General features: G+C 44.0%; 1 protein-coding gene and 1 long non-coding RNA gene across 2 annotated transcripts in view; one reads left to right on the plus strand and one right to left on the minus strand.

Annotated features, from left to right (window-relative positions):
• Positions 1-1,090: 1,090 nt before the first annotated feature.
• LOC139702480 (uncharacterized) overlaps positions 1,091-26,334 on the plus strand; it is a 33,134-nt gene continuing 7,890 nt past the window's right edge. The window contains exon 1 of the long non-coding RNA XR_011705125.1: positions 1,091-1,310. This is a non-coding gene — a long non-coding RNA (uncharacterized lncRNA). The remainder of the gene's footprint in view (positions 1,311-26,334) is intronic.
• Positions 10,758-26,334, minus strand: part of LOC114082462 (leucine-rich repeat-containing protein 37A-like) — a 35,728-nt gene continuing 20,151 nt past the window's right edge. Inside the window, exons 6-12 of the mRNA XM_071603812.1 lie at positions 25,011-25,129; positions 21,097-22,907; positions 20,633-20,737; positions 12,713-12,762; positions 11,248-11,299; positions 11,025-11,167; positions 10,758-10,923 (exon numbers count right to left, since the gene is read on the minus strand). Of these exons, the coding sequence (XP_071459913.1) occupies positions 10,875-10,923; positions 11,025-11,167; positions 11,248-11,299; positions 12,713-12,762; positions 20,633-20,737; positions 21,097-22,907; positions 25,011-25,129 (2,329 nt within the window). The 3' untranslated portion in view covers positions 10,758-10,874. The remainder of the gene's footprint in view (positions 10,924-11,024; positions 11,168-11,247; positions 11,300-12,712; positions 12,763-20,632; positions 20,738-21,096; positions 22,908-25,010; positions 25,130-26,334) is intronic.

Below are 26,334 nucleotides of genomic sequence, written 5' to 3' on the forward strand. Positions count from 1 at the left end.
TTACTTGGAGTGGGAGAACGTGAGTCTCCTTTGCATTTAGGATCTCCATCCAAATGTCTCAGTCCTGTTCTTAGCCCAGGGATCACTGGCGATTTTTCTAGGGTTGCTCAGGGAATATGAGTAGACCTGGGGCTGGCCTCCAGCCCCTGACTCCCAATCCAGTGCTCTGCGCTGCAGCGGCCTGTTGCGTAATACTTAATAACTGGATCGTCTTCCCAGTTTATGAAATTTCCATTTGGTCCTTTGCTACCGGCCAGTTGATGGGAGTGATGCCGGTCTTTTGGGACATCAAGTGGACAGATTTTCTCCAGGTTTCTGGATGCGGCTCCAACCAGCAAAGGCGCTACATTCCTATATAACACAGGGGTCACATAAATGCTAAAACAGGACGGGCAATAACTGTTGGCTTTCGGACTTAACTGGGGCCCTGGCTTCCCCTCCCCCATTCTTCACCCCGGTGGCGGGACCCAGGGCTCCGCCCCTTCTCCAGACCGGGGGAGGGGTCCTCCTAGGCAAAGAAGCAGCGGATGCTTGGCTGCTAGAAATTTTGGCAGAAGGAGGCGGGATGGAGGGGGTGCTGGCGGCTTGGTGTGGCCGGGATGGAGTGGGTGCTGGCGGCCTGGTCTAGCCACCTGGGTCAGCCACTCGCCCCCGCCCTCGGCTGGCCGGGCTTCGCAGCCCAGGTCCTGCCACGCGGTGAAGTTTGCGGAAAGTTTTGCAGTTGCTTCCCCGCCCGCGCCAGTTGGGGAGTTGTGACGCAGCGTCTGGGGCTCCAGGCCGGGACAGAAAAGAGAGGGAAGGCGCGGCGGGGAGAGATTAGGAAACCGGGAGAAAAAGAACGCACGCCTAGGGTCCTCCTTGACCGCGCGGATCCTCCTCCCCCTTCTCTGCCTCCTGACGCTTTCTCTGCAGCCTGGTCCCCAGCCCCAACGCCTCCTCCCCTTCCCCTCCCACGCTGCCCGCTTCCCTTCCCCTCTGCCCCTCCAACCCTCCTCCCGAGTTCTGCGCTCCTCCCTCCGCCCTCCCTCCGCCCGGCCTGCCTCTTCCCTCCTCCTCCCGGGGAGGCATCACTTCGTCCCAACCCGGAGGAGGACGCGAGCCCCTCAGCCACCTCAGCCATCGCCAGGGCTGCCACCGCGCACCGCCCCCTGCGCCCTCGGTCCCGCGTCCACTGAGCGCCGCGGGGATGGGGCCCATCGTTCAGCCCCCCGCACGCTGGCCTCGTCACCTGCTGCGATGCGTCCTGCTCCTGGGGGGCCTGCACCTCAACCCTCCCGGGGCCGCCGCCGTCGCCGCCGCCGCCCTCCCGGGTAAGGCGCTGCCAACTTGGCCAACTTTGGGGGCCGGGCGCGGGAAACGGGCCTCTCCAGACTTTTCCCTCCTTTCCCCCCTCTTTTCCCCAGAAGCGTGTGTGCGTGTGCCTGTGTGTGTGACTGGGTTTTTAAAAATCGTCTCGGCTCTTCTGCGAGCGGGGGAGGAGAGGGGAGGAGGAGCGCGCTTGGAGGTGGGGGAGGACCTGAGTGGAACCAGATGTGGCGGGCGGCGGGGGAGGGGAGCCGGGGCCGCCGCCTGGGAGAAGGCGGGCTGCGGGACCCCCGCCCGGCCTCCCGGACCACCCGGCCGGCCCTGCGCGCCCGGGGAACCAGGGGCTCGGCCCAGCGGTCCCCAGCGAGTCCCTCGCTCTGTCCCAGGACTGGTGCGCTACTGGGGTCCCGCACCATCCGGGCTCAAGGGTTCTTTTGCTCGTCTCGCGTCTCGGGCGGGGAGGGGGCTGTTTATATTTTCTTGTCCACACTTGGTCTTCAAGGACGGCTTGTGGCATGCGGCATCCCCACGCTCCGGTCGAGCTCTGTGGGGACAGTTTTATGCCATGAAGTTGAAACGACAGACTGGGTGCCTGTGTGTGAGTGTGTGTGTGTGTGTGTGTGTGAGAGAGAGAGAGAGAGAGGGAGGGAGAGGGAGAGAGAGAGAGAGAGAGAGATGCTGTTTGGGCGGCCCTGGCCAAGCGGGCGCCTCTCCAGAGTGGACAGATCTTGAACGGCAAAAGAGCTGCTAAAGATGCCAAAACTCGACCAACAGAAAGCCAACCAAACAAACCCTCAAATGGTACCCTTGCCTTCCTGCTGCTTTTTCAAGGGTGATAGCAGAATATGGGGATAGACAGATCCATTGCCAAGAATCTGGGAGTTAAAGGAAAAGATCCACATCTTGGGGGCTGACTGGAGTGAAAGGCGCTGGGTGCTGGGACCAACTCCTGCTTCCCATTTAATTCGGGGTTGGGTGAGTGAAAGGGGACAGTCAGAGCAGTGAATGCAGTTCTGTGCAAGGACCAGACAGCCCCTGGAAAGCCTGAAGCCTCTGGCCTGGCCTGGCGTGCCATGGGCATCCAAGACTCACATCTGCCCAGGAGAAGGAAAGGCGGGCCAGGGCGACCCACATTCTCACCAGGAAGAGTCCCTCCTGAATTCCAGACCAACCTGGAGTTGCAGGCTGGACAAACACAAAGCACACAGAGCACAGGCCTCCCTGCACTCCTTCCTGAGCCTCACTCCTCTGTGAAGGAGCAGTGGGAGGGAGGAAGAAGAGGATGGCCATTCCCAGAGCCCCAGTCCTTGGGTAAAGCCAAGCCCTGGGAGAGTGGTGGCCAGAGTGCTGACTCAGCCTTTTTCCCCAGGGAGCTTTGGGCAGAGGGAGCTGGAGGTGCCCGCTGAGGGGCCCAGTCAGGGAGAACAAGGAGGCCAGGAGTGGGTCCTCTTGCCTCCTGACTGGTTTCTGGTCCTCCATGCTGTCCCCACAACTGTGCCCCTGGACCACAGTACCCACAGCCTCAGAGGTTGGGCTGCATGGATCACTCCACCAGAGGAAGCCCAGGTCTGAGAGGACATGGGTGGGAGGGAGGGGATTCCCACTGGAGCAGTTGAGCAGGAAGTGAATGAAGTTGCGGCCTACCTTTCTTGTTGCCTCTGTACACATCTCCCCCCTCTGCCTGGGGTGCTTCTGACCCCACCCTGCCAACTGCCATTTGTCCCTCCTCTGGGAAGCCTGTGCAGAGCTTCCTGGCTGAATTCCTTCCCGAAGAGCTCTCATCTCTCTCACCTGATGAATCAGGTGAGCCCTGGGAGAAATCCACCAGCATTGGGAGCCCCAGGAAATGCTGTGGGAGGTGGTTTGCTTGGCAGTCCAGCGTGGTGGTGAAAACGCCCCAGGGAGGGGCTATGTGGGCGGTTTCCTGACCACCAACAGGGAGCCTTTTGGGGCCAAGGGGTTGCAGGGCCTTCTTGGTGTGCAATGACAGGGGCCATCTTTTCCACCCCTGTGAGTGCCCCACAGAGCTTGTTTCTGGAAGTGTCCTCTTAGTTAATTGATGTATTACTGCACTTTTGGAGCATTCAGTTTGCTCAGCACTGAGTCAGGGACTTCCGGAGGGAGGGAGAGAAGAGTGTAAGATGCATCCCTTGTGGGAGAATGAAACGGAAAACATTTAACAGGATGGGGAGGTGGGATTCCACTGGTGGGTGCCTGCTCATGGCTCACAGCCATGCTAAAAGGCTCAGGGTGCCATTTCTCATTTAATTCTGAAAACACCCAAGGAGATAGGTATTGTTAGACCCTTTTTGCAGAGGAGGAAATGGAGGCTAAGAGGGATCTGATAGTTTATTTGAGTCATGCAACTAGGAAGTGAAAGGCTGGGGCAAGAGTGCTTAATGGCTAGAGCCAGAGAGAGAAAGAGCTGTCTTCAAGGAGTGAGGATCTCTAGAGAGAAGTCGGGTGGGCCAGGCTTTGCAGAGCAGGGAGAGGAGCAGAGGGGAGACCAGAAAGGTGGCCCCGGCTGTCTTGGGGATAATGTGGAAGCTTGCTGGGCTCCTGAAAGAAACTGGCCAGGTTCCTGGGAGGCCAAAATGGGGAAGCAACTTGCAGGCTGGCTGTGGGAACTCTGGGGAAGCGCTGGCAGTTTTGGAGCAGAAGAACGAGGTAGGGATTGGAAAGGGGGATCTGCTCTCCTAGTTGTGAAATGAAAAGACCTTGAGGAATCCTCCCATGAGGAAGGACATTGGTCCAAAGGACAGTGAGGGCAAGTTACTTCTAAGAGTAATCGGGTAGCAAGCCTCTGGTACTTGCAGCTGCCGCCAGAGCCAGCCAGAAAAGCTCCCCGCACCTCCAGCTGGCTCCCCCCAGGAATCAGAGTTCAGAGCCTTCTTCTTTCCCCGAAAAACTCACTTTTACTTGCTGCAGCTGCTGTCCCTCGGTGAGCTGCCAGGGCCTGGGGTGCCCCATCCCACTGTGCTTGCAATGGATCCCTGCTCTCCCCTGGATACAGGTGTGGGAGGAGGAAGCCTGGGTTTGGGTGTCCATTTGCTCAGACCAGAGAAGTCTTGGCTCTCTGATCCCACATGATCCCGTGACTTGGTCAGATGAGATGAGAATGCTGTGAACTTCCCAGGAGAGTCTTCATTTGAATCCACCATTGATTTATGCATTAAAAAGGAGAGATGAGGCCGGGCACCATAGCACATGCCTGTAGTCCCAGTGACTCGGGAGGCAGAGGCAGGAGGATCACAAGTTCAAAGCCAGACTCAGCAACTTAGGCCCTAAGCAACTCAGTGAGACCCTCTCTTTAAATGAAATACAAAAAAGGGCTGGGGTTGGGCACAGTGGCGCACGCCTGTAATCCCAGCAGCTCAGGAGGCTGAGACAGGAGGATCTCAAGTTCAAAGCCAGCCTCAGCAATGGCAAGACACTAAGCAACTCAGTAAGACCCTGTCTCTAAATAAAATACACAATAGGGCTGGGATATGACTCAGTGGTCTAGTACCCCTGAGTTCAATCCCCAATACCAAAAAAAAAAAAAAAAAAAAAAAATGGAGGTATGACCACAGCAGTGGAGGCCCAGATGGGCCTAGTGCTTTCCAGCAGCTGCTCCTCACCTCTCACAGCCCCATGAGCGTCTCTTGCCCTTTATGCCCTGAGAGTCAAGAGTTGAGCAGTGACTTTGCTCATGACCACACCATTAGAAAGTGGGAAAAATGGGATTCCAATGCAGGTGAGGCCAGAGAGGCTGAACCCTTTAATACCAGGTCAGATGAAGCCCCGGGGCATATGTTAAGGAAGGCTGGAAATTTTCTCTGTAGCTCCAAGTCCTCTAGGACACCCTCTCCTGTGTCCTTCTGAGAGGGATCCTGAGGAGGAGGGTGGAGTGAGGAGCCCTGAGTTACAGGGCAACTGTTTGGGCATTTTGCTCCCCCATGTCTCAGTGGGCCAAGGACTCAGGGATCTTGCCCCCCTCAGTATGCTCAGGGTCACTGTAGTGCCCCTTCCAAGGAGATGTCAATAAACAAGTACAGAGTGAGGGACTCAAGGTTCCCTAGCCTGGCACCCCAGCTTCCCTGAAGTCAGAGGGTCACAAGCTCATTCATTCGTTCAGTGTGTTTACTGAGACTGCGCAGTGCTGACAGATGGTCAAGGCCTATGGGTGCCTCCTTTGAGCCTACCAACCCCTGCAGCTCCAGTGGGGGTCCCTGGACTTGGAGGGCCAGGCATTGCTGACAGGAAATGTGTCTTCCTGTTTAGTCCTGCATGGGATGGGAGGACCCCTTTCCCAGGATTAGGTCCTATAAGTCTGGTTGGGGTGGGCCACTGGAGTGGTGACACAGCTCTTGGAACCCAACCTGGGCACTGCAAATCCTAGGTGCTCATCAGCTAGGGGATGGGTCAGTAAACAGCAGGCCAGTAGAAGGCTGTAAGGTGGCATCTGCTGCCCAGGCCAATCCCGGGGTCAGCCTGCCACAGCCTCTTAGGAAACAGATGGAGTTGGTCCAGCTCTGGTTCATTCCTGCCCTTCCTCCTCTCCTGGGAACTCTGTCCCTTCTCCCAGGCCCTTGGCGCTGCACGCTTCTAGCACAGACCCTCCCACTCGTTCTGCTGGGTCCACACTTTCTGCCCACCCCAGCCCTGCCCCTTCCCCCCTGTAGCCCTCTGAGTGCGCATTCTGTTCTCCTGCATTGTTGCAGAAGAAGCTGAAACCTCAGCCCCTGTGCCTTTGCTCCCTTCGGCACCCTCTGCCCTGTCCTGCCTGGCCCTCCTCCCGCACCACCAGGCCTTTGCCCTCAGGCCTGCAGGCCCTCCTCTCCCTTCTCCCTGGCTACCACTGACCTTTCCTTCAGGATTCTAGGATCCTGAGGACACTCAGGGGTCCTGGTCATTACCTCTTGTGTTCCCCTGAATTGAAGGAAGACAAACACACAGACATCACCCACAGTGACAAATCCCAGAATGGGACTGAGGGCTCTTTTCTCGGGGCTCATCTCAAAAAGAAGTGGTGAAATGCATCTATGGGGGGCTGGGTCCTTCTACAGGGAAATGAAGGAAACAGAGTTCCCCAGGCTTCCCTGTTGTCCCCAAGGTGTTGGGAGGATAGTGTGAAGTGGCTATCACTGATGGGTCCTCTTTCCTGTAGATTGAGGCAGGAGTGGGGGTGTGGCTGGCGTGTTCCCCTCCATAAATGGGGGCAGGATTCAAGGGACCAAGATTAATGCCACTCATCAGCTGTGGGACCTCAGGTAGAGGCTCAAGTGTCTTCATTTAGGACACTTATGGGAATAATAATGTTCCCCTTATAGGGTTCCTGTGAGAATTACATACAAATGAGATAAGTATGTCTGAAAGATGTAGCCAGTACAATACTAGGCACAGAATCATTTCTTAGGAAATAATATTAAATTATTGCCATTTTTATTATTATGAAGAAGAGAGACTATAAATATAGAGGGACTCAAATACGACCAAACACAGTACTCAATGTACAAACTCCTAAGTAACTAATTTGGGGGGCAGTACTGGGTGTTGGACCCAGGGGTGCTCTTCCACTGATCTACATCCCCAGTCCTTTTTATTTTTATTTATTTTTATTTTTTGGTAGTGGGGAATGAATTCAGGGGTGCTTAACCACTGAGCCACATCCCCAGCCCTATTTTGTATTTTATTTAGAGACAGGGTCTCACTGAGTTACTTAGGGCCTCACTAAGTTGTGAAGGCTGGTCTCAAACTTGAGATCCTCCTGCCTCAGCCTCCCAAGTAGCTGGATAACAGGTGTGTGCCCCTGCACCCAGCTGATGGTTTTCTGTCCTCTAGTTCTTGTGATGCCGTTTGCATCCATGGTTTCTCCCTCCAGCTTCCTCTCCATCTTCAGTCCAGAGCTGCCATTGCTGCCTAGTTCATGATCCTAAAAGGCAGCTTTATAAGTTTTAAACTTGTTGAATGAATTCAAAGCCTTTCTCAGCCAGGCTTCTGCCCCCCAAACCCACTTTTTTTTTTTTTTTGTACCAAGTGCTTAACCACTGTGCCATATCCACAGCCCTTTTTTTCCTTTTTTTTGGGGGGGGGGGTTGTCATGGATTGAATTCAGGGGCACTTGACCACCAAGCCTCACCCCCAGCCCTATTTTGTATTTTATTTAGAGACAGGGTCTCACTGAGTTGCTTTGTGCCTCACCTTTGCTGAGGCTGGCTTTGAACTCACGATCCTCCTGCATCAGCCTCCTGAGCTGCTGGGATGACAGGTGTGCACCACCACGCCCGGCAGATCCTTCCTTTCTTTTCAACCCCTTGCATGAGTCTTAACTGAGCTACTTGCTGTTAGTTACCCACAGTGCCCCATGTGCTGTCCAGTGAAGCCTCTGTGCCTATTTTTTCCCCTTCCAGAAACACCAGCTTCCCACAGGTCTGTCTCTGCACCCTGGCCTTCCCTTACAGAGGCCTCACCTGGCTCACACCTGAGCAGTCACACTGGAGGATGCCCAGTTGCCCTCAGCTGGAAGGAGCCTTTCTCTCCTGAGCTCCTCAAGCTCCTCCCTGGTGAGGCCACTTCCTCCCTTTCTGAATTAAAAACACTGCCTGAGCAGGGGCTTTGGTTTGGGTTCTTTTTTTTTTTTTTTTTTTTTGGTGGGGAGTGCCTGGGATCAAACCCAGGGCCTCTGGCATACTATGCTCCACCCCTGAGCTACATCCCCAGACCCTGGGCAGGACAGGACCTTTTAATCCCTACACCACAGGTTCAGTACCCTTGGCATGAAATAAATAAATAAAGCAGACAAGAGTTCCAAATAAGTTTTTTTGTTTTGTTTTGTTTTTTTAGTTTTTTTTGTTGTTGTTGTTTTTAAATAGAAAGGCAATGAGGAGAGTTGACCTTTCAAGTTTTAGATGGTGTCCCAATCATGGAAAACATATGGCATTGAGTTAAAATAAACAGTAGAAAGTCCAATGGACTAGAAGAAATTCCAGAAGTAGATTTAAACTGATATAAAAACTCAATGTGCTATATACTAAAACAACAGTCTAATGGAAAAAGAAATATATTTTTTTTCTTTTTTTAAATTAATTTTTTATCTTTATATGACAGCAGAATGCATTACAATTCATATTACACATATAGGGAAAGAGAAATCTTTACTTTTAAATATTATTGAGACAACTGGTCTACAATTAGAAAACTTGAGGAGTGGTGTGGTTCAGTTTTGCAACTTGAACTTAATGTTTGTGTGAGGCTCTCGGTTCATCCCCAGCACCGAAAAAAGAAAATTTAATTTCAAGTTACAGCTGATCACACTTGAGGAAATTCAGCTGTCAAATTGTTGCATAGAAGGTGCAAAGATCCCAAGAAATTAAATACTTAAATACTTAAACTAGTAAGAACAGATGGGTGCGGTGGCGAATGCCTGTAATCCCAGCGGCTCGGGAGGCTGGGGCAGAGGATTGTGAGTTTAAAGCCAGCCTCAGCAAAAGCAAGGCTCTAAGCAACTCAGTAAGACTTTGTCTCTAAATAAAATACAAAATAGGGCTGAGGATGTGGCTCAGTGGTTGAGTACCCAAGTTCAATTCCCAGTAACCACCCCCGCCCCCCCCCCCCCCAAAAAAATAGTAAAAACAGAAAAACTAATCTTAGCAGAACTGTTTGGAAATCAGTAGATATAACTAGGGCACTGTAAATTAGTTCAGTTTTCAAGATTCAATCTCTTGGGCAATATATAACCGATTTGCGAGATTTTATATCCTTTGAATTCATAATTCCACTTTAGAGAATTTATAAGGCATTAATCTGAAAGAGGAAAAATATGTTCATAAAAGTGCTATTCATAGCAGCAAAACAAACTGGAAACTACACGATGGAGAATTTAAGTGATAGCCTAAGTGGCAAATAGATGACTAATGTCAGAGCATGAAATAAGTCCAAGAAAGGTCCCATGACGACAGGGCGATCTTATAAAATGAAATGCACACAGTTCAACCAAGGCACATGCCCAGCCCTGGCGCCACTGTGCTCGTCCGTTAGTGGACTCTTTTCCTTGGTCCTGTTTTCTCCCTGACCACTGACAACCTGCCAGGCATGGTGTTTGGTGCTGAGGGTGCCACGTGAATTAGCCAGGCCCGGTTCCTGCCCTCCTGCTGCACCTTGTCTTGTGAGAGCCAATCCTCCAAAATCTACAAGAAATGAGTCAAATGTTCACCGATTTCATTTTTAGGTGCGATTTTAAGTTCCCTCAAAGAGAAGCCATAGGTGGGCTCTAAATCTCAGAGCTGGAAACAGGAATCTGTCAGACAGCAAAGAGAACAAGTCAGACCAGCCTGGCCGGGAGGAACCGCCTGACAGGAAACGGCTCTGCTGTCACTCTGGTCCCTGAGTACCGAGTGTTGGTATGACCCGAGGTGCTCAACCTCATTTCTGAAGGACTCGAGGAGCATTGGTGGTTTGGGAATAGCTTTGAAGCCCTGTTTGTAATAGCAGAACAAAGCCAAAATGAAGAATGTACATCAAAAGAAATTCGGACACATAAATTATAGACACCTGATGAAATGCAATGCAGGAGTCGAAGAGTGAACCTCAGCTGCATGCACCAACTTGAGCGACTCTTAAAGATATGACATCAGGCCAGGAAAACAATCCCAGAGGATTATATATGAGACAATACTCTTTCGTTGAAAAAGGTTAAAAAAAAAAAATCCAAGCAACAGGATAGTCTTCACCCAGAAGCACAACTGTTAACATTTTGCCATATTACCCAATCCAGGGACGGAATGGTGCCCCGGGGAGTGGGCGACTTCGTCATCTTCCTCAGACCAACCCCTTTCTATCTGGGAGCTCCCAAGGGGAACGCCGGGAAGTGCAGAATTGGACCTCAGTTCCACCTCCCGAGCAGTACTGACTCCGCAGATGGGTCCCCAGACCCTGCCGACTGGGTCAACATTTTAAAAATGAAAAACCAATAAACCAATATTAATTTTCTACCAACTTTTAAAGGGTGGAGAATCCCCTACGAAGACAGGGTATATGTTTGCACATGATTTGAAGGCTTGGGAAGAAAAGCACAGCTTGGCCCCACAGTGCAGCAAGTTCAATGATTCAAATATTCTGGCAACCCCAATACCTGATGAGAGGGGCCAGAAGGTGGAAGATCTTCATGGGCATGAGGTCAACTAAGTTTCAAACGATTGGTTCTTGAACCAGAAAGAGCGCACCAGAACAACTGGTATTTTATTTAGAAATCCACACTCCTTGAAGATGATGTGTTTTCTGGCCCTCTGAAAGATGATTATTTACACTGGGGCATGAGGCCTAGAAGCTCTTTCCAACTCTGCACACACTGCCTCTTACAGAAGCATGGCTGCTATAGAGGATTCTAGCTCTAGACCAGCTCTACTTGCCTATGCCCTTGTTGTTTATATACACATATTTAACTATTTACATGTTACTTTTTACCACATGGCTAGGATTGGTTGTGAATTTTGTACCTTTTAATATGAGAAAAAAAAGTATTTTACAAGCACTGATGAGAAGCCAATATTAGAAAATAAAATTTGCCAGTCGCTTGAGGCAAGACAGATTTACTCTCCGCCCTCAGTAGGAGCAGAGGTCTGTGATGGGGCTTCATCCCTGGGAGAAGAACAAAGACAAGGTTGTTACTCTTGAAAGGAGCAATTAAGCTTTTCCTTACCTCTTCACTTGAGAATTTTATATCACCCCCAGTCACTTACCCAGCATCCTTATTGAAAATCTCATCCTCATCAGAGGAGTCCTTGTCATGTAGCTTCTGTGCCATGTTTTTCTTAAGTGTGGCATTGAGAGGTCTGTACGTATCTCTAAGCCAAAGTGGCCGCCTTAACCAGAAAAAGCCCTCCTAGAAAACAGAAAGTGGAACATTAATTCTGCTTCCTGCTGCCTTCCCTGGCCACAGCACTGGGTTCTCTTCAGATTTACCTGATTTTCACTTTCCGTTGAGCTTCTCCTACACAGAAACCCGCAACAGCTCCTGGGGGGAAACACATGCACAAGACAATTAGTGATGGATGCCATTTTTCATGTCTTTTTGTAATGTGCACCTTTGGTCTTTTTAGGACAAAGCCTATACCTTAGTTCATAAGCACAATGAGCAAAATCATGCTAGACCTGGGGTCCTAAAAACAATTCCCTGCATGCTGGGCTACCAGAACTCTCTATGTATGTTCCCAAAGAGCCACATGAGCATAGGCAGGATTAGCAACTCTGCTTACCCTCTTGGCTAAATACCTTGTACAGTACACAACCATACTGGGCTGAAGTGTTTTACTCTCTCCAGAGCCTTTCACATCAGTCCTCTTTGGACTTAAATCTCAACATGTATCATCATTTTGGGGTGGGGAGCAGGGTGGCTCTTGAGGGAGAAGGTGTTTCTATTTCCTAGCTGCTTTATCCTACAAGTTGAATTACATCAAGTAAATACCAAAGTCCAATTAGTAAAGTTGTCTAGCTCACTGATTTCCATATTGCAGGCTGTCACTTATGATTGAGTTGTAAAATCAGTTTAGACATATACATAACAAAAAACAATAGGAAAAAAAACCTGTGCATTGTTTCAAACATTGCTGATGTTTACATTGAAATGTGTCTACTAATTCACAATATCAAATGTTGCTCACAGCCCAAGTGTGGGTATAATTAATGGAGAAGTACCTAGCTGGAAAGGAACCATTTTCTGACACTAACTGTGACCACAGGGTAAGATATTTTCCCTTTCTTATTCTCCGTTTCTTATTATAAAAGGAAGAGACAAACTACTATTTCTAAGCTCCCTGTTAAAATTCTATGAAATCTAGGTAAAAGGAATAGAGAGTGGGGGTGAGAAGGTGACCAGTAAGGCAAGAAGGTAAAGTTTTCCTACCACCTGGAGGAAGGACTCATACATTCTACTTCTACTTCCGCCAGCCTGGAAGGGGAATAGCACAGCACGCTAATGACCCAAGGTCTTCCCTGTCCCTGAAAGCCTCAAAGAAGGGCTCCAGCTGAGTCTGATGCACGTGAACAGTGGGAGCAGGCACAGCCCAAACCTCTTGCCCTCCACTCTCTTTCTTTAAGGACTGGAGACAGCAGATGCATCCCTGCTAGTGCCTTTGACCTCAGCAGGCTGGGAAACTAGTTTTCCTGGAGCCAGGGGAGACATGAGAGGAAGTATTCTTCCTGCCTTTAGCAGTTTCCTCACTGTTAAGATTGAAATAGATGAGTTCTAAAATTCTCATTTAGGGGCTGGTGTTGTGGCTCAGCGGTAGAGCGCTCGCCTAGCATGTGCGATCCTGGGTTCGATCCTCAGCACCACGTAAAAATAAATAAAGATATTGTGTCCAACTAAAAAATAAATATTAAAAATAAAATAAAATTCTCATTTAAATACTGCCAGGCTCATAGTTACCTTAAGGACTTTTCTTCATCATCTTGTGGTACTGTTTTATGGGAATAAATCTGTTTTGGAAGAAAATACAGTCATAAGTATCACAATGACCACTAATCTCCAAGTCTCTATTCATTCCTTATATTTATTTTAAGTCTTATCTACCTTGTGAGATAATAACTTTTCTGAGGGCAGGAATTCTATCCTTTTAATGGTTCTCTGACTCTTCCATAGTACCTAGCTTAGGGTCTTGCATGCAGCTGGCACTTAATATATTTTATTGACTGTTTTAGATAAAATCCAACAGATAATTCCTAATAAAAACACTTAATAGTAGAAAAAGAAAGAACTACTTAACTTGATAAACATGTCTGCCAGAACTTTAAACAACAGTGTCGTTTTAAAATCAAGAATAAGAGTAGGATGCCTGTTATTGCTGCTGTTCAACCTCATTGAGGAGGTCTTAATCAATGCAGTATGAAAAATAAATGAGGGCATAAATGGGGAAAGGAACTGAAACTATATATCAAAATGGATTCTACTGTCATGTATAACTAAAAAGATCCAATTAAAAAAATCTATGTAGTGAAAATACTAAAATTCAGCTGGATGTGGTGGCACACACTTATATTCCCAGCAGTAGATATTAAGGCAAGAAGATCAAGTTTAAGGCCAGCCTGGGTAACTTTGAAATACCCTGTCTTAAAATAAAAAATATTTTTTAAATTTTTTTTAATTGTAGCTCAGTGGTAGAGCACTTGCCTACCATGCGTGAGGCACTTGGTTTACCGCATAAAACTAAAATATGGAAGGAAATGCTTCCTTCTAAAAAATAAAAATAAAAAAGACTGGGAGTGCAGCTCGGTGGTGGAGTGCCCCTGAGTTCAATCCCTAGCACCACAATAAATAAATAAATAAATGCACATTAAGAAGAAATGAATATATGGCATGAGATTACATGTTCCCAGAATGTTGTAAAGATGTTAATTCGCAAATTCATTTTCAAATTCAATCTAGTCCTATTCAAATTCAAAGACAGTTTTTTTGTTTGTTTGTTTGTTTTTGTTTTTATTTTGTTTTTCTTTTGGCAGAGAAAATATATAAGAATAGTGATGAAATGTACGAAATGATCAGGAGAGCAGGAGCTTGCCCTACCAAATATATAGCTTGAAATATGTTATAAAGCAACTGGAATTAAGTGGTGTGATGTTAGTACTGGTATAGAAAAAGACACCTGGATCAATGGGAAAAAAGAGTCCAGATAAAGATGGTATTTTACATCAGTGAAGAAAGAATCAACCATTAATTAAAATAGTTTTAAGGGCTGGGGTGGTGGCTCAGTGGTAGAGCACTTGCCTGGCATGTGTGAGGCACTGTGTTAGATTCTCAGCAACACATACAAACAAACAAACAAATAAATAAATAAAGGTCCATTGACAACCAAAAAAAATATTAAGAATAAAATAAAATAGTTTTGAAACAACTGGGTAATCATGTAGGGGGGGAAAAGATTCCCTACTCCAACCATACTAAAACAAAACACAAATTCCAGAAGGATTAAAAATATAAATAAAAATGCAATGTTAGAAAAGCAGTAGAAGAAAGTATCTGAAATCACCTTTATTCCATGAGGTAATAGAGACCACTGGTTATAACAATAGCTCATCCATGGCCACAAGGCAGTGCTGGTGACAGAGGTGGGTGGCTTGACTAGAAACACACCTACTCTTCACAGCCCTCCCCCTTGTCTTTTTTCTTATGGATTTATTTTCTTAAGGACTAACATATTTAGTATAAAAAAAGTTTTATAAATCCATGTTAGTCCTTACAATGGTTTGCAATGGTTTTCTTTGTATTTCAACATTTCAAATATTTCCCAGTATTTTTGTCTCTTAAGGAGATGAACAGGCTTTGTAATAGGAACTGGAATTTTGCTCTTGGTTAGCCACCCAGGTCAGTTGATCTCCTTCATTTGTAAAAGAGGGTTTATAATATTATCCTACAGGATTTTTGTGAGGATTAAATAAAATAACATGTGGAAACTGTTTGTTCTATATGCTTCACATCCATACATACTGTTTGCTAATGGGCATCAGAGATAGGATGGTCACATCTGCTAAAGACTGCTAAAGGTTTCTGCCTGTGATATCAGACTTAGAAAGCTCTTTTCCCTCAGGTTATAAAAAAAAATATTGCTTCTATTTTCTTCTACTACTATCATGATTTCTTTCTTTTTTTTTAACATTTACTGAAATATGTTTAAGGTGAAAAGTAGGCATCTTTTATTACTTGCTCCTTCATTAGGCTTCTATTACTATTAATTCATTTTTTCTCCAGTGATTTGAATATTTTTTTATATTTATTTTTAAGGTGTAGATGAACAAAACACAATGCCTTTATTTTTATGTGGTGCTGAGGATCAAACCGGTCCTGCCTGTGCTAGCCCGTGCTAGCACTCTACTGATGAGCCACAATCCCAGCCCCCCAGTGATTTAAATTTTAAAAGATTACATTTAAAAAACCATATGATCATCTCGATAGATGCGGAAAAAGCATTCGACAAAGTACAGCATCCCTTTATGTTCAAAACTCTAGAAAAACTAGGGATAACAGGAACATACCTCAAGATTGTAAAAGCAATCTATGCTAAGCCTCAGGCTAGCATCATTCTGAATGGAGAAAAACTGAAGACATTCCCTCTAAAATCTGGAACAAGACAGGGATGCCCTCTCTCACCACTTCTGTTCAACATATTTCTCGAAACACTGGCCAGAGCAATTAGACAGACGAAAGAAATTAAAGGCACAAAAATAGGAAAAGAAGAACTTAAATTATCACTATTTGCAGTGACATGATTCTATACCTAGCAGACCCAAAAGGGTCTACAAAGAAACTATTAGAGCTAATAAATGAATTCAGAAAAGTGGCAGGATATAAAATCAACACGCATAAATCAAAGGCATTCCTGTATATCAGTGACAAATCCTCTGAAATGGAAATGAGGACAACCACTCCATTCACAATATCCTCAAAAAAAAAAATAAATAAAATACTTGGGAATCAACCTAACAAAAGAGGTGAAAGACTTATACAATGAAAACTACAGAACCCTAAAGAGAGAAATAGAAGAAGATCTTAGAAGATGGAAAAATATACCCTGTTCATGGATAGGCAGAACTAACATCATCAAAATGGTGATATTACCAAAAATTCTCTATAGGTTTAATGCAATGCCAATCAAAATCCCAACGGCATTTCTTGTAGAAATAGAGAAAGCAATCATGAAATTCATATGGAAAAATAAAAGACCCAGAATAGCAAAAACAATGCTAAGCAGGAAGTGTGAATCAGGCGGTATAGCGATACCAGACTTCAAACTATACTACAGAGCAATAGTAACAAAAACAGCATGGTACTGGTACCAAAACAGGCGGGTGGACCAATGGTACAGAATAGAGGACACAGAAACCAATCCACAAAACTACAACTATCTTATATTTGATAAAGGGGCCAAAAGCATGCAATGGAGGAAGGATAGCATCTTCAACAAATGGTGCTGGGAAAACTGGAAATCCATACGCAACAAAATGAAACTGAATCCCTTTCTCTCGCCATGCACAAAAGTGAATTCAAAATGGATCAAGGAGCTTGATATCAAATCAGAGACACGGCGTCTGATAGAAGAATAAGTTGGCTACGATCTACATACTGTGGGGTCGGGCTCCAAATTCCTCAATAGGACACCCATAGCACAAAAGTTAATAACTAGAATCAACAAATGGGACTTACTCAAACTAAAAAGTTTTTTTCTCAGCAAAAGAAACAATAAGAGAGGTAAATAGGGAGCCTACATCCTGGGAACAAATCTTTACTCCTCACACTTCATATAGAGCCCTAATATCTAGAGTGTACAAAGAACTCAAAAAATTGGACAATAAGATAACAAATAACCCAATCAACAAATGGGCCAAGGACCTGAACAGACACTTCTCAGAGGAGGACATACAATCAATCAACAAGTACATGAAAAAATGCTCACCATCTCTAGTAGTCAGAGAAATGCAAATCAAAACCACCCTAAGATACCATCTCACTCCAGTAAGATTGGCAGCCATTATGAAGTCAAACAACAACAAGTGCTGGCGAGGATGTGGGGAAAAGGGTACACTTGTACATTGCTGGTGGGACTGCAAATTGGTGCAGCCAATTTGGAAAGCAGTATGGAGATTTCTTGGAAAGCTGGGAATGGAACCACCATTTGACCCAGCTATTCCCCTTCTCGGTCTATTCCCTAAAGACCTAAAAAGAGCATGCTACAGGGACACTGCTACATCGATGTTCATAGCAGCACAATTCACAATAGCAAGACTGTGGAACCAACCTAGATGCCCTTCAATAGACGAATGGATAAAAAAAAATGTGGCATTTATACACAATGGAGTATTACTCTGCATTAAAAAATGACAAAATCATAGAATTTGCAGGGAAATGGATGGCATTAGAGCAGATTATGCTAAGTGAAGCTAGCCAATCCCTAAAAAACAAATGCCAAATGTCTTCTTTGATATAAGGAGAGTAACTAAGAACAGAGTAGGGACGAAGAGCATGAGAAGAAGATTAACATTAAACTGGGATGAGAGGTGGGAGGGAAAGGGAGAGAGAAGGGAAATTGCATGGAAATGGAAGGAGACCCTCAGGGTTATACAAAATTTCATACAAGAGGAAGTGAGGGGAAAGGGGAAAATAATACAAGGGGGAGAAATGAATGACAGTAGAGGGGGTAGAGAGAGAAGAGGGGAGGGGAGGGGAGGGGATGGGGGATAGTAGAGGATAGGAAAGGCAGCAGAATACAACAGACACTAGTATGGCAATATGAAAATCAATGGATGTGTAACTGATGTGATTCTGCAATCTGTATACGGGGTAAAAATGGGAGTTCCTAACCCACTTGAATCAAAGTGTGAAATATGATATATCAAGAACTATGTAATGTTTTGAACAACCAACAATAAAAAAAAATTAAAAATAAATAAATAAATAAAAAGTCTCAGGGGTTGAGAGTGTAGCTTAGTGGCAAAGCATATCCAAGGCCCTGGGTTTGATTCTTAACACATAACATGCATGCATATAAATATATGCAAACGTCTTAGGATCACTTGAGTCTCTCTATTGCTAGACTCTGTATGCTACTTCAGATACTGGATTTACATGATTCCTCATTGTGGAATTGACATAATATCTCATCTCTTTTCTTTTGAACACCATATTGTCCACTATAGTAGTATCTACTACTACATCCTCCCTTGTCTTCCTAGAGCTCATCATCTAATTGGGGAGAGGAAATAATAAAAATATAAATAAACACGAATATAAGATTGAATTGTACATACAAATTTGTTTGGGGCCAGGGATAGAACCCAGGTGCATTTAATCACTGGCCATACTCCAAGCCCTTTTTATGTTTTATTTTGAGACACAGTCTCACTAAGTTGCTTAGGGCCTCACTAAATTAACCGAGGCAAGCTTTGAACTTGTGATCCTCCTGCCTTGGCCTCCTGAGTCACTGGATTATAGCCATGCACCATGATACCCAGCTGTATAAACAAATTTAAATCAGTATAAAATTTTACAGAAATTTCAAGAAAGGCCACATGCCACCCAGAGATGCAGATCATACCATCTGTGCAATGGCCAGTGATAATCTTCCCAGAGGCTTTTTGCAAACTGACCCCATGTGTAAGCACCCCCTTAGGCTCAAAATTTGACTCTGTCTTCACTAAGAGAGAACTTACTTCTTTTCTTCCGAGAAGTCTCACCTTATAGATGCTACAGGACTGACCCCAACACAGATTGCCAGAAAATGACCTGATAGTAAGAAATACTTCTGCTCCACAAACAGAACATCTGTCTACACCACAAGGGAATTGCTTCTCTGTAGAGAGGCCTCTGAGGCATACTTAAGCCCAACTGGAAAGCTACTTGGTGAGAATAGAATTAGAACAAAAGGGCTAAGGTAGATAGATCCATTCATCTCCTCTCCTGGCCAGGGGTTGTCCGGCCAGTGAAACTGACTCCACACCTGCCCAGAGATCCATTGCTACTCTCGCAAAATGTTAGGATGGGCACTATTCAAACCAGTTTCTTTTTTTTTTAATATTTTTTATTGTTGATGGACTTTATTGTCTTTATTTTTATGTGGTGCTGAGGTTCAAACCCAGTGCCTCATGCATGCTAGGCGAGGACGCTACCACTGAGCCACAACCCCAGCCCTCAAACCAGTTTCTTTCTTGTCTTTTCTGTGCTTTTACTACTGACCAGCTCTCCTGTAGATATATTTTTCTTTTCTTTTTTTGGTACTGGGGATTGAACCCAGCCTACTCTAGCTACTCAGCCCTTTCATTTTTTTTTATTTTGAGAAAGGGTCTTGCTAAGTTGCCCAAACTGGCCTCAAATTTGCCATCTCCCTGCTTCAGACTCCTAAGTCACTGGCAGTATAGGTGTGTGCCATCACTCCTGGCCTGGACCTATTTTTCTGTAGATATGTAATATACTCAGTCAGGTTTCTATTCAAGTCTGAGCCATCTGATCCTTATATATCTCTGTTCCACTCCATTAATGGAACAGAGATGTTGGTGTTTCTCTCTCCTATAGTCATCTTTTAAAAAATTGTTTACCAAAAATTTAAATTATGAGGGGAGGGACAAAGCTTCACAATCACCTCAAGAAATGGAAACAAATCTCATAGTTGGCATAGGTCCAGGAGAACTGGGGTATTCAGAGAAGGCTTTGTAAAGAAAGATGAACTTGAATTGGTTTTTGACAGATTCATAAAACTTCCACAGACATGGCAAAGTAAGGGAATTTTAGATAGGCAAGGAATGAGCATGGTGTGACGGGTATATGGAGAGGCTGCTCTGGCTGGAATGGAGGACTGCTATTACAGTAGAAAAGGCAAACTAGCTAAGTTGGATGGTTGAATTGGGAGGGTAGAATCAAGATTGTCAGCTCGTTAAATGACTCTTAATATTCTAAACCTGCCTATTGAGAAAAGTAATAAACCATCATGTAAGCAAACAGAAGGTAAACAGAAGCCAGAGCCAGGAATATACTATTATCACTAGGACCTGCTCTGGAGTAGCCTGATGAGAATTTAGCTGCAGTGCTTTACCTGAACACCTACTTAGACAATACCTCACACACTGGAGGAGGAGGAAGCTGTGTGGATCCACTGAGTCTACATATAGCACTTTTATCTTTTAGCCCTCTCCTTTTGCCCCAGGGTAATGACTGCTGCTTGAGAGTGAAGTCATCTCTTGTCATTTCAGTAACAAGGAAAGAAATCAGTGGTAGAATGAAAGTACATCAAAACTTTACAAAAATGAGAGTAACAAATTGTGAACATGGTTTTGGGTTGGACAAATTTTGCTACGATGACATCTCTGGCCATATTAGTCTTAATTTCTTAAGAAATTATAACTTGTTCTCTTGGTTTCAATTTCTCAAAGATTCCCTGGAAATGAAGTTCCTTTAAAAGTCTCTGGGGCTGGGCACTGTGAAGCACACTTATAATCCCAGCTGCTTGGGAGGCTGAGGCAAAAGGATTGTGAGTTCAAAGCCAGCCTCATCAATTTATCGAGGTACTAAGCAACTCAGTGAGACCCTGTCTCTAAGTAAAATACAAAAAAGGGCTGGAGATGTGGCTCAATGTTCAAATACCCCTGGGTTCAATCCCTGGTACCAAAAAGTAAAATAAAAATAAATAAATAAAATTCCCTAGAATATATTTTTTAATAAAAGAACAAAGCATAACTCAGTGTTAGTGACTGAAGAGAAATGTCAAGTAGTAGGTGGGGAAGGAACTTTGATTTTCAGGGTATATGTTCTAAATCTATTACAATGATAAGATGTATTCTGGAAACCTGAATTGATTGTTGTCCTTACCTCAATCACACAGAAAATTATAATCAAAATCATCACCACTACAGTCACAGATATTGCCAAGATGAGTTTGTTGTTATAACCATATCCCGGGACTCCTTTTGTGAGCTAAAAGAAAGAAAAAGAATGATTTTTATTAAGTAAAAAAGAGACTGGAAAGGATGAAAGTTAACTATTCAAAATTTCCATTCTTCCAGGTGAATAGCTTGCAGTTTCTTAAAGAACACACCAAATTTAATATGTTACATCTTATTATCACACATTTTTCTTCCTATTATTTGTTTATCTTGTGTGTTAAGTCCACTTTATTCTCTAATGGAACAAAATGGGGATCACTGTCTTGGGCAAAGTTATGTGGCCAAGACAAGATGTGGACTAGAAGCCCCTGGTCTTCCCACTTGAATGCTTCAATTGTATACCCTAAATGATGAAAAAGTCTGGGCTTCTTGCTCAATAGTTTCCCTCACCTCACTTGTCTCCTCATGCTCTTTGTTATCACCCTGGGCTTCTGTGATATAGTTCTCAGTTTTCCACTGGTCCGTGTCCCATTCAGCCTTGGACACCTTGATTTCTTGCTGCTCACTGAGAAGCTTCATCAGGAGGCCTGTTCTGGAGAGGAGCTTGGCACAGGCCAGTTGCACATAGGGTTCAGAGCAGTCCAATTTCAAAGTCCGAATAACATGAGAAATGAGCCTTCTCACGTCATTGTTGGGGATGAGGGACCGAAGTTGCTGGTTTAGCTGAATTTCAAACTGATCACCTGGGGATGCCGTCAATGGGTAGGATAAGTCTTCAGGCTTGGGTTGTGAGTCAGTGTTCGCGTTGAGGTATTCCCATTGTGTCTCATTGGTTTGTTGAACAGTTGGCATTATGTTGAAAGGAGTCACAGCAGAATCTACAGCCTCTGCACCAGCGTTTTCATAGGTTGCATTTTCAGAGGTGGGTTCATCCAACACAGTAATGTTTGCTTCAAAAATAGTTCCTTCAGAAGGAATTTTTGCAGTATTGTTTTCTGCAGGAACACTTTCTATAGGTTCTGAAAGAGCATATAATCCTGAGAAAGGATTCTCCTGAGAATTCAGGTCTCCTAAAGATGAAAAGGCCCCTCGTGGGGGGGAATTTATGAGGCTCCTTATTGCAGAGAATGGGGGCCTCTTTGCAAGCATCAGTCTATTGTGCAAATTATCTTTTCTGAACTTTCGACTCACTTTGGCCTTGGGTATTCTGTGAGCTGCAAGAGGGTAAGTTTTATGAAAGCTGTGAGTCTTTTTGGAACGTATGACTGGTTTATCAGCCTTCAGGCTTTTAACTCGAGCATTTGCATCTTCTAAAACAAAAAGGGTGTAGGTTAAGTCTTTTGCTTTGTTTCTAATCTCAGGCTGTAATTTTGAAATGGAGGAGGTGGGAGATTTGCCCAAGGAGTATTGTTTCAAAAAAGAAGAGACTGCTGCCTTATGTTCATTTGTAAATGAAGCGTCCAGGAGGGAGTTTCCCACTAACTTCCTGGGCCTCCTCCACACCTTGTGAAGCTGCTCTAGTTCCCTTGGGATTGGTCTCCTGAGCCTGCCTTCTTGGGCAACATTCTCCGCAAGTGCCCAGGCACTCTGTTTCCTTCCCATACTCTGTTTTCTCATTTCATTGAGGTGTCTTTTCCGTATGCCCTTCGGCCCCTTGATGACTCTGTTTACTCTCCTCAGCCTTTTCTTTGTACTCTCAATCTCTGCTAGGCTGTTTTCCTGTGGTTGGGCAGTTTCCAATTTCTTTTGAAAGATTTGGCGTTTAAATTTGGGACCTAAAAGCCTAGATTGCATAAGCATGGCAGTTTTTTCTTTTTTTTTCACCTCATCAATTTTTTCCTGAATTTCTGCATCTAACAAATTTTCCGGAAAATGAAGCTTCTTTAATTTGTTTTTATAAGTTGAATTGTTGGATGCAGTTGAAAGAGAGGAGTTCTTTGTATTGTTCTTCAAATATTCCATGGCATTACCTCCATCTTGTACGTTTGAAAAAAGCAGTTTAATGAATGGTAATAATGTTGACTCTACGTCTTCTAGATTTCCCTCTGAGAAATATGGCAATATGTAATTTAATGCACTTATAACATCACTTTCATCATTGAAATCTAGCTGTTCATTTAAGAATCCCGAAAAGGTGACACCATTTTTATCTGAAGCTGGTTTTTCAGGCTCAATAGAAAGCTCAGTGCTAGTGTTCTTCTTCCGGGCCTGTAACACCTTCATGAATGATCCTTCTGCATTCCCTACAGATGCATCTTGAACTGTCAAAAAAGAAGAGACTACTTTTGATAACAGAAGACTGATGGACAGCTTTTTGTCAGTCCACAGCCATACATTCCAGCCAAACATTTAAGTGTCATTTAGAAGAAAGAAAAATAATTTCATAATTAAACCTATGAAATGGCAACAACACAAAGAAAAAAAAGACATCTTTTTTGACAAAGTGCTACTTAACTCAGAATATTCCATACTGTGTATAAGAACTCTGTTTAGGACAGCCAATTGCCCAATACTCAATAAAAGCCCAAGACTAGAAGAGAAATATTCATGGGCTCTGAGAGATTCTCTACAGATCAGCTGTGTCTCCTTACATTTACATACCCCATGCTGTCCCCACTCAGATACAGAGGGGGCACAAGGCTTCCTCTATCCACCTCTTCAGTGTGTCATGTTCCTTCACATCACAGATGATCATGACAAAGGACATTCTTCCAAGGAGAATAAGAACCAAGATGCTAAAGCACAGGCTCCTCTCTTTCTGTTAACACATCCTCCCTCATCTGAACATGTCCTTTCCACCTACTCACCCAGTTCCTTCACCTGGCCCCTGTTCCCCATACATCTTAGGCTCCATAACAGATGCCTCTACACACACAAAAAAAACACCCCACTATATCCATACTGGTTCTTTCCCTAAATTAAGGCAGGGATCTGGGATGTGAGTTAAAAGATTTTTTAATTTGCCTGGTTCTATGCCAATACTGAATGTGCAATAAATCGACAGAATAACAGCATTTTCTGGATAAACAATACTTGAGGTTCTGAAGTACAGTAATGGAAAAGCTATTTTTGTCAGAAGCCTTCCCTGTTTTCATATTAGATGTGAAAACTAGCAATTCTAGCTCTGGGAATCATCCAAAGCTTCTAGCTAAATGAGGTCAAGTGTACCATTGTGTAGCTGGATTTTTTTTTTCCTTTTTTTTTTTTTTTTTTGGTACCTGGGATTTGAACCCAGGGGCACTTAACCATTGAGCCACACCCCCAGGTCTTTTTTATTTTGAGACATGGTCTCACAAAATTGCTTAGGGCCTCACTAAGTTACTGAGGCTGGCTTTGAATTTACAATCCTCCTGCCTCAGCCTCCCAAGCCACTGGGATTACAGTCCATCATACCCAGCAATAGCTGGTTTCTTTCCCAGGAGAGCTAAAAGTATTTTTTTGTGTGGTGAGAGTCAAGGAGGAGGTAAGGTTGGAGACAAAAGAGGAATGTGGGTTAGAATTGGGTACAGAAGACCTGGGTTCAAGGCTATAGCACTTGACACCTCCCATCTTGTTTTCCTTATCTGTAAATGAAGATGAAAAATACTTGTTCTGCTCACCTCTGGGGAAAAAGGAAATAATGTAACTGGTGAAAAATCATTTTGAAAAATAAGTTATATGCATGTAAGTAGCAAAGTGCTATTAGTTATAATTTGCCCAAGATCACTGGTAGAGACCTATATTTGAGCTATTTGGATATGAAAGCAACCACATTTTGAAAGTCATGAAATTAGTGCTAATAAACCTAATACACAGAAAAACATTTGAAAGCACATGAATTACCTGAGGATAGAAAAGTTTGAGATTAAGAGAAGTTCAGAGTTGGATGGTCTAGGTGCAATTTCTTATTATAGAATCAGAAACTCCTAGACTTCAAATAAAATATTTATTCTCTTTTATAAAGTTGCACAAACAGAACAAAATAGATTGATGCCTGCCCTATAAGGCAGAGGACACTTGAGACCTAGTGTATAAAAAAAAACAGCTTACTAACTGCATTGTACTATATGAATAAGTTATCACTGGAAAACAAAGTACCAAGCAGAAAGCACAGGACACCATGTGTGGCCATTAATATTATTCCTTCTCCCTTCTATTCCTTTCTCTTCATCCTTAGGCATATGGAATAGCTATATTATTAAATTATAGCTGAAAACCTCACTTTGAGCAAGAGAGCAATCCAGAAATTTAGGGAGTTGAATTCTAGACAAATAAATAAAAATAAAGCAGTTTCATCATTAGTTTGAAAAATCTATGATCACCAGTTAAAAGTTGAATAACAAAACAAAAGTTAAAACATTTCTCATCAGGCAATTCAGACTCACGGCAACGTGTATTGTTTGTCCGACATGCACTGTCACATCGCAGCTTCACTGTCTTGCAGACAACTTCAATATTATTTTTAAACTGGCAGAGGCAGCAGGCCAAATGGCTAGGTAAGATCCTATAAATAGAAACACAGAGGATTAAGTTAATGGAAAAGGAGTTACTTGAGTAGTAGAAGAACAGTCCAAGGCTACCACAGGACAGTGTAGAAAGGAGTTCTTGATACATATAGCCTGGACAAGTTGGATAGAAACCAATGGTAAACTGCTTTTCTAATTATTATTTTTGTACCAGGGATTGGATCCAAAAGTGCTTAACCACTGAGCCATGTTCTCAGTCCTTTTTATTTTTTGAGACAGGGTCTTACTAAATTGCTTAGGGCCTTGCTAAGTTGCTGAGGCTGGCTTTGAACTCATGATCCTCTTGCCTCAGCCTCCTGAGCAGACAGGATTATAGGCATGTGCCATGGTGCCTGGCATGTGGCTCTTGAATACTGTAAATATATAGGAAGGAGGAGGGAGATGCCCACCAGAAAGGAAAGCATGGCAGTGGGTATGGAAGGCCTAAATAAAAAAGAAATTAGAATTGGGTGACAGTAAAAAGCATCTCCTTTCAACTTAAAATCTTGCTCTGGGTTAGGAGTGCACAGGAAGATAGAATTCTAAGAAGGATCTGAATAAGTCTCCAACTACTGGAGTCCATATCTCAATTCCGCTTGAGAGTGGTAAATGGTAGACATTATTCTGGGCATAAAAAATAGCTTAGTTTAACTCACATTGTGTGGTTAAACAACAATAGAGATCACATTGGCCAAATCTGGACACTTTGAACATGTAAAAGCATAAAGAGAAGAAATGTGCATAAAAATAGATATTAAATATCATCAGCTATTAAAGAAATGCGAATTAAAACCACAATGAGATACCACTACATTCCTACTAGTAGAAAGGCTAAAAAAATATTATTCCTTGAAACAAGGAATAACTTGAAACAAGGATTAGATGAAGACATGGAGAAACTGCAACTCTTCTATTCTGATAGTAGATATGCTAAGAATTATGCTAAGTGAAAGAAGCTAAAAATCTACTACTAGATGATTTTATTTATAAGACATTCTGGAAAATTTTAAACTATAGGGAAAGATAAAAGATTTGGTGGTTTGTAGGGGCTGGTGGTGGGAAGAGTGGATGAATACAAAGCGATGTAAGGGGCTATTTTGGGAATGACAAATGTTCTATATCATCAGGTGGTGGTAACTACATTATTATACATCAAACTGTATGCTTACACTGTGAATTTTATTACATGAAAATTATACCTCAA

Source organism: Marmota flaviventris, chromosome 17, assembly GCF_047511675.1.
Source record: "Marmota flaviventris isolate mMarFla1 chromosome 17, mMarFla1.hap1, whole genome shotgun sequence".
NCBI lineage: Eukaryota > Metazoa > Chordata > Mammalia > Rodentia > Sciuridae > Marmota > Marmota flaviventris.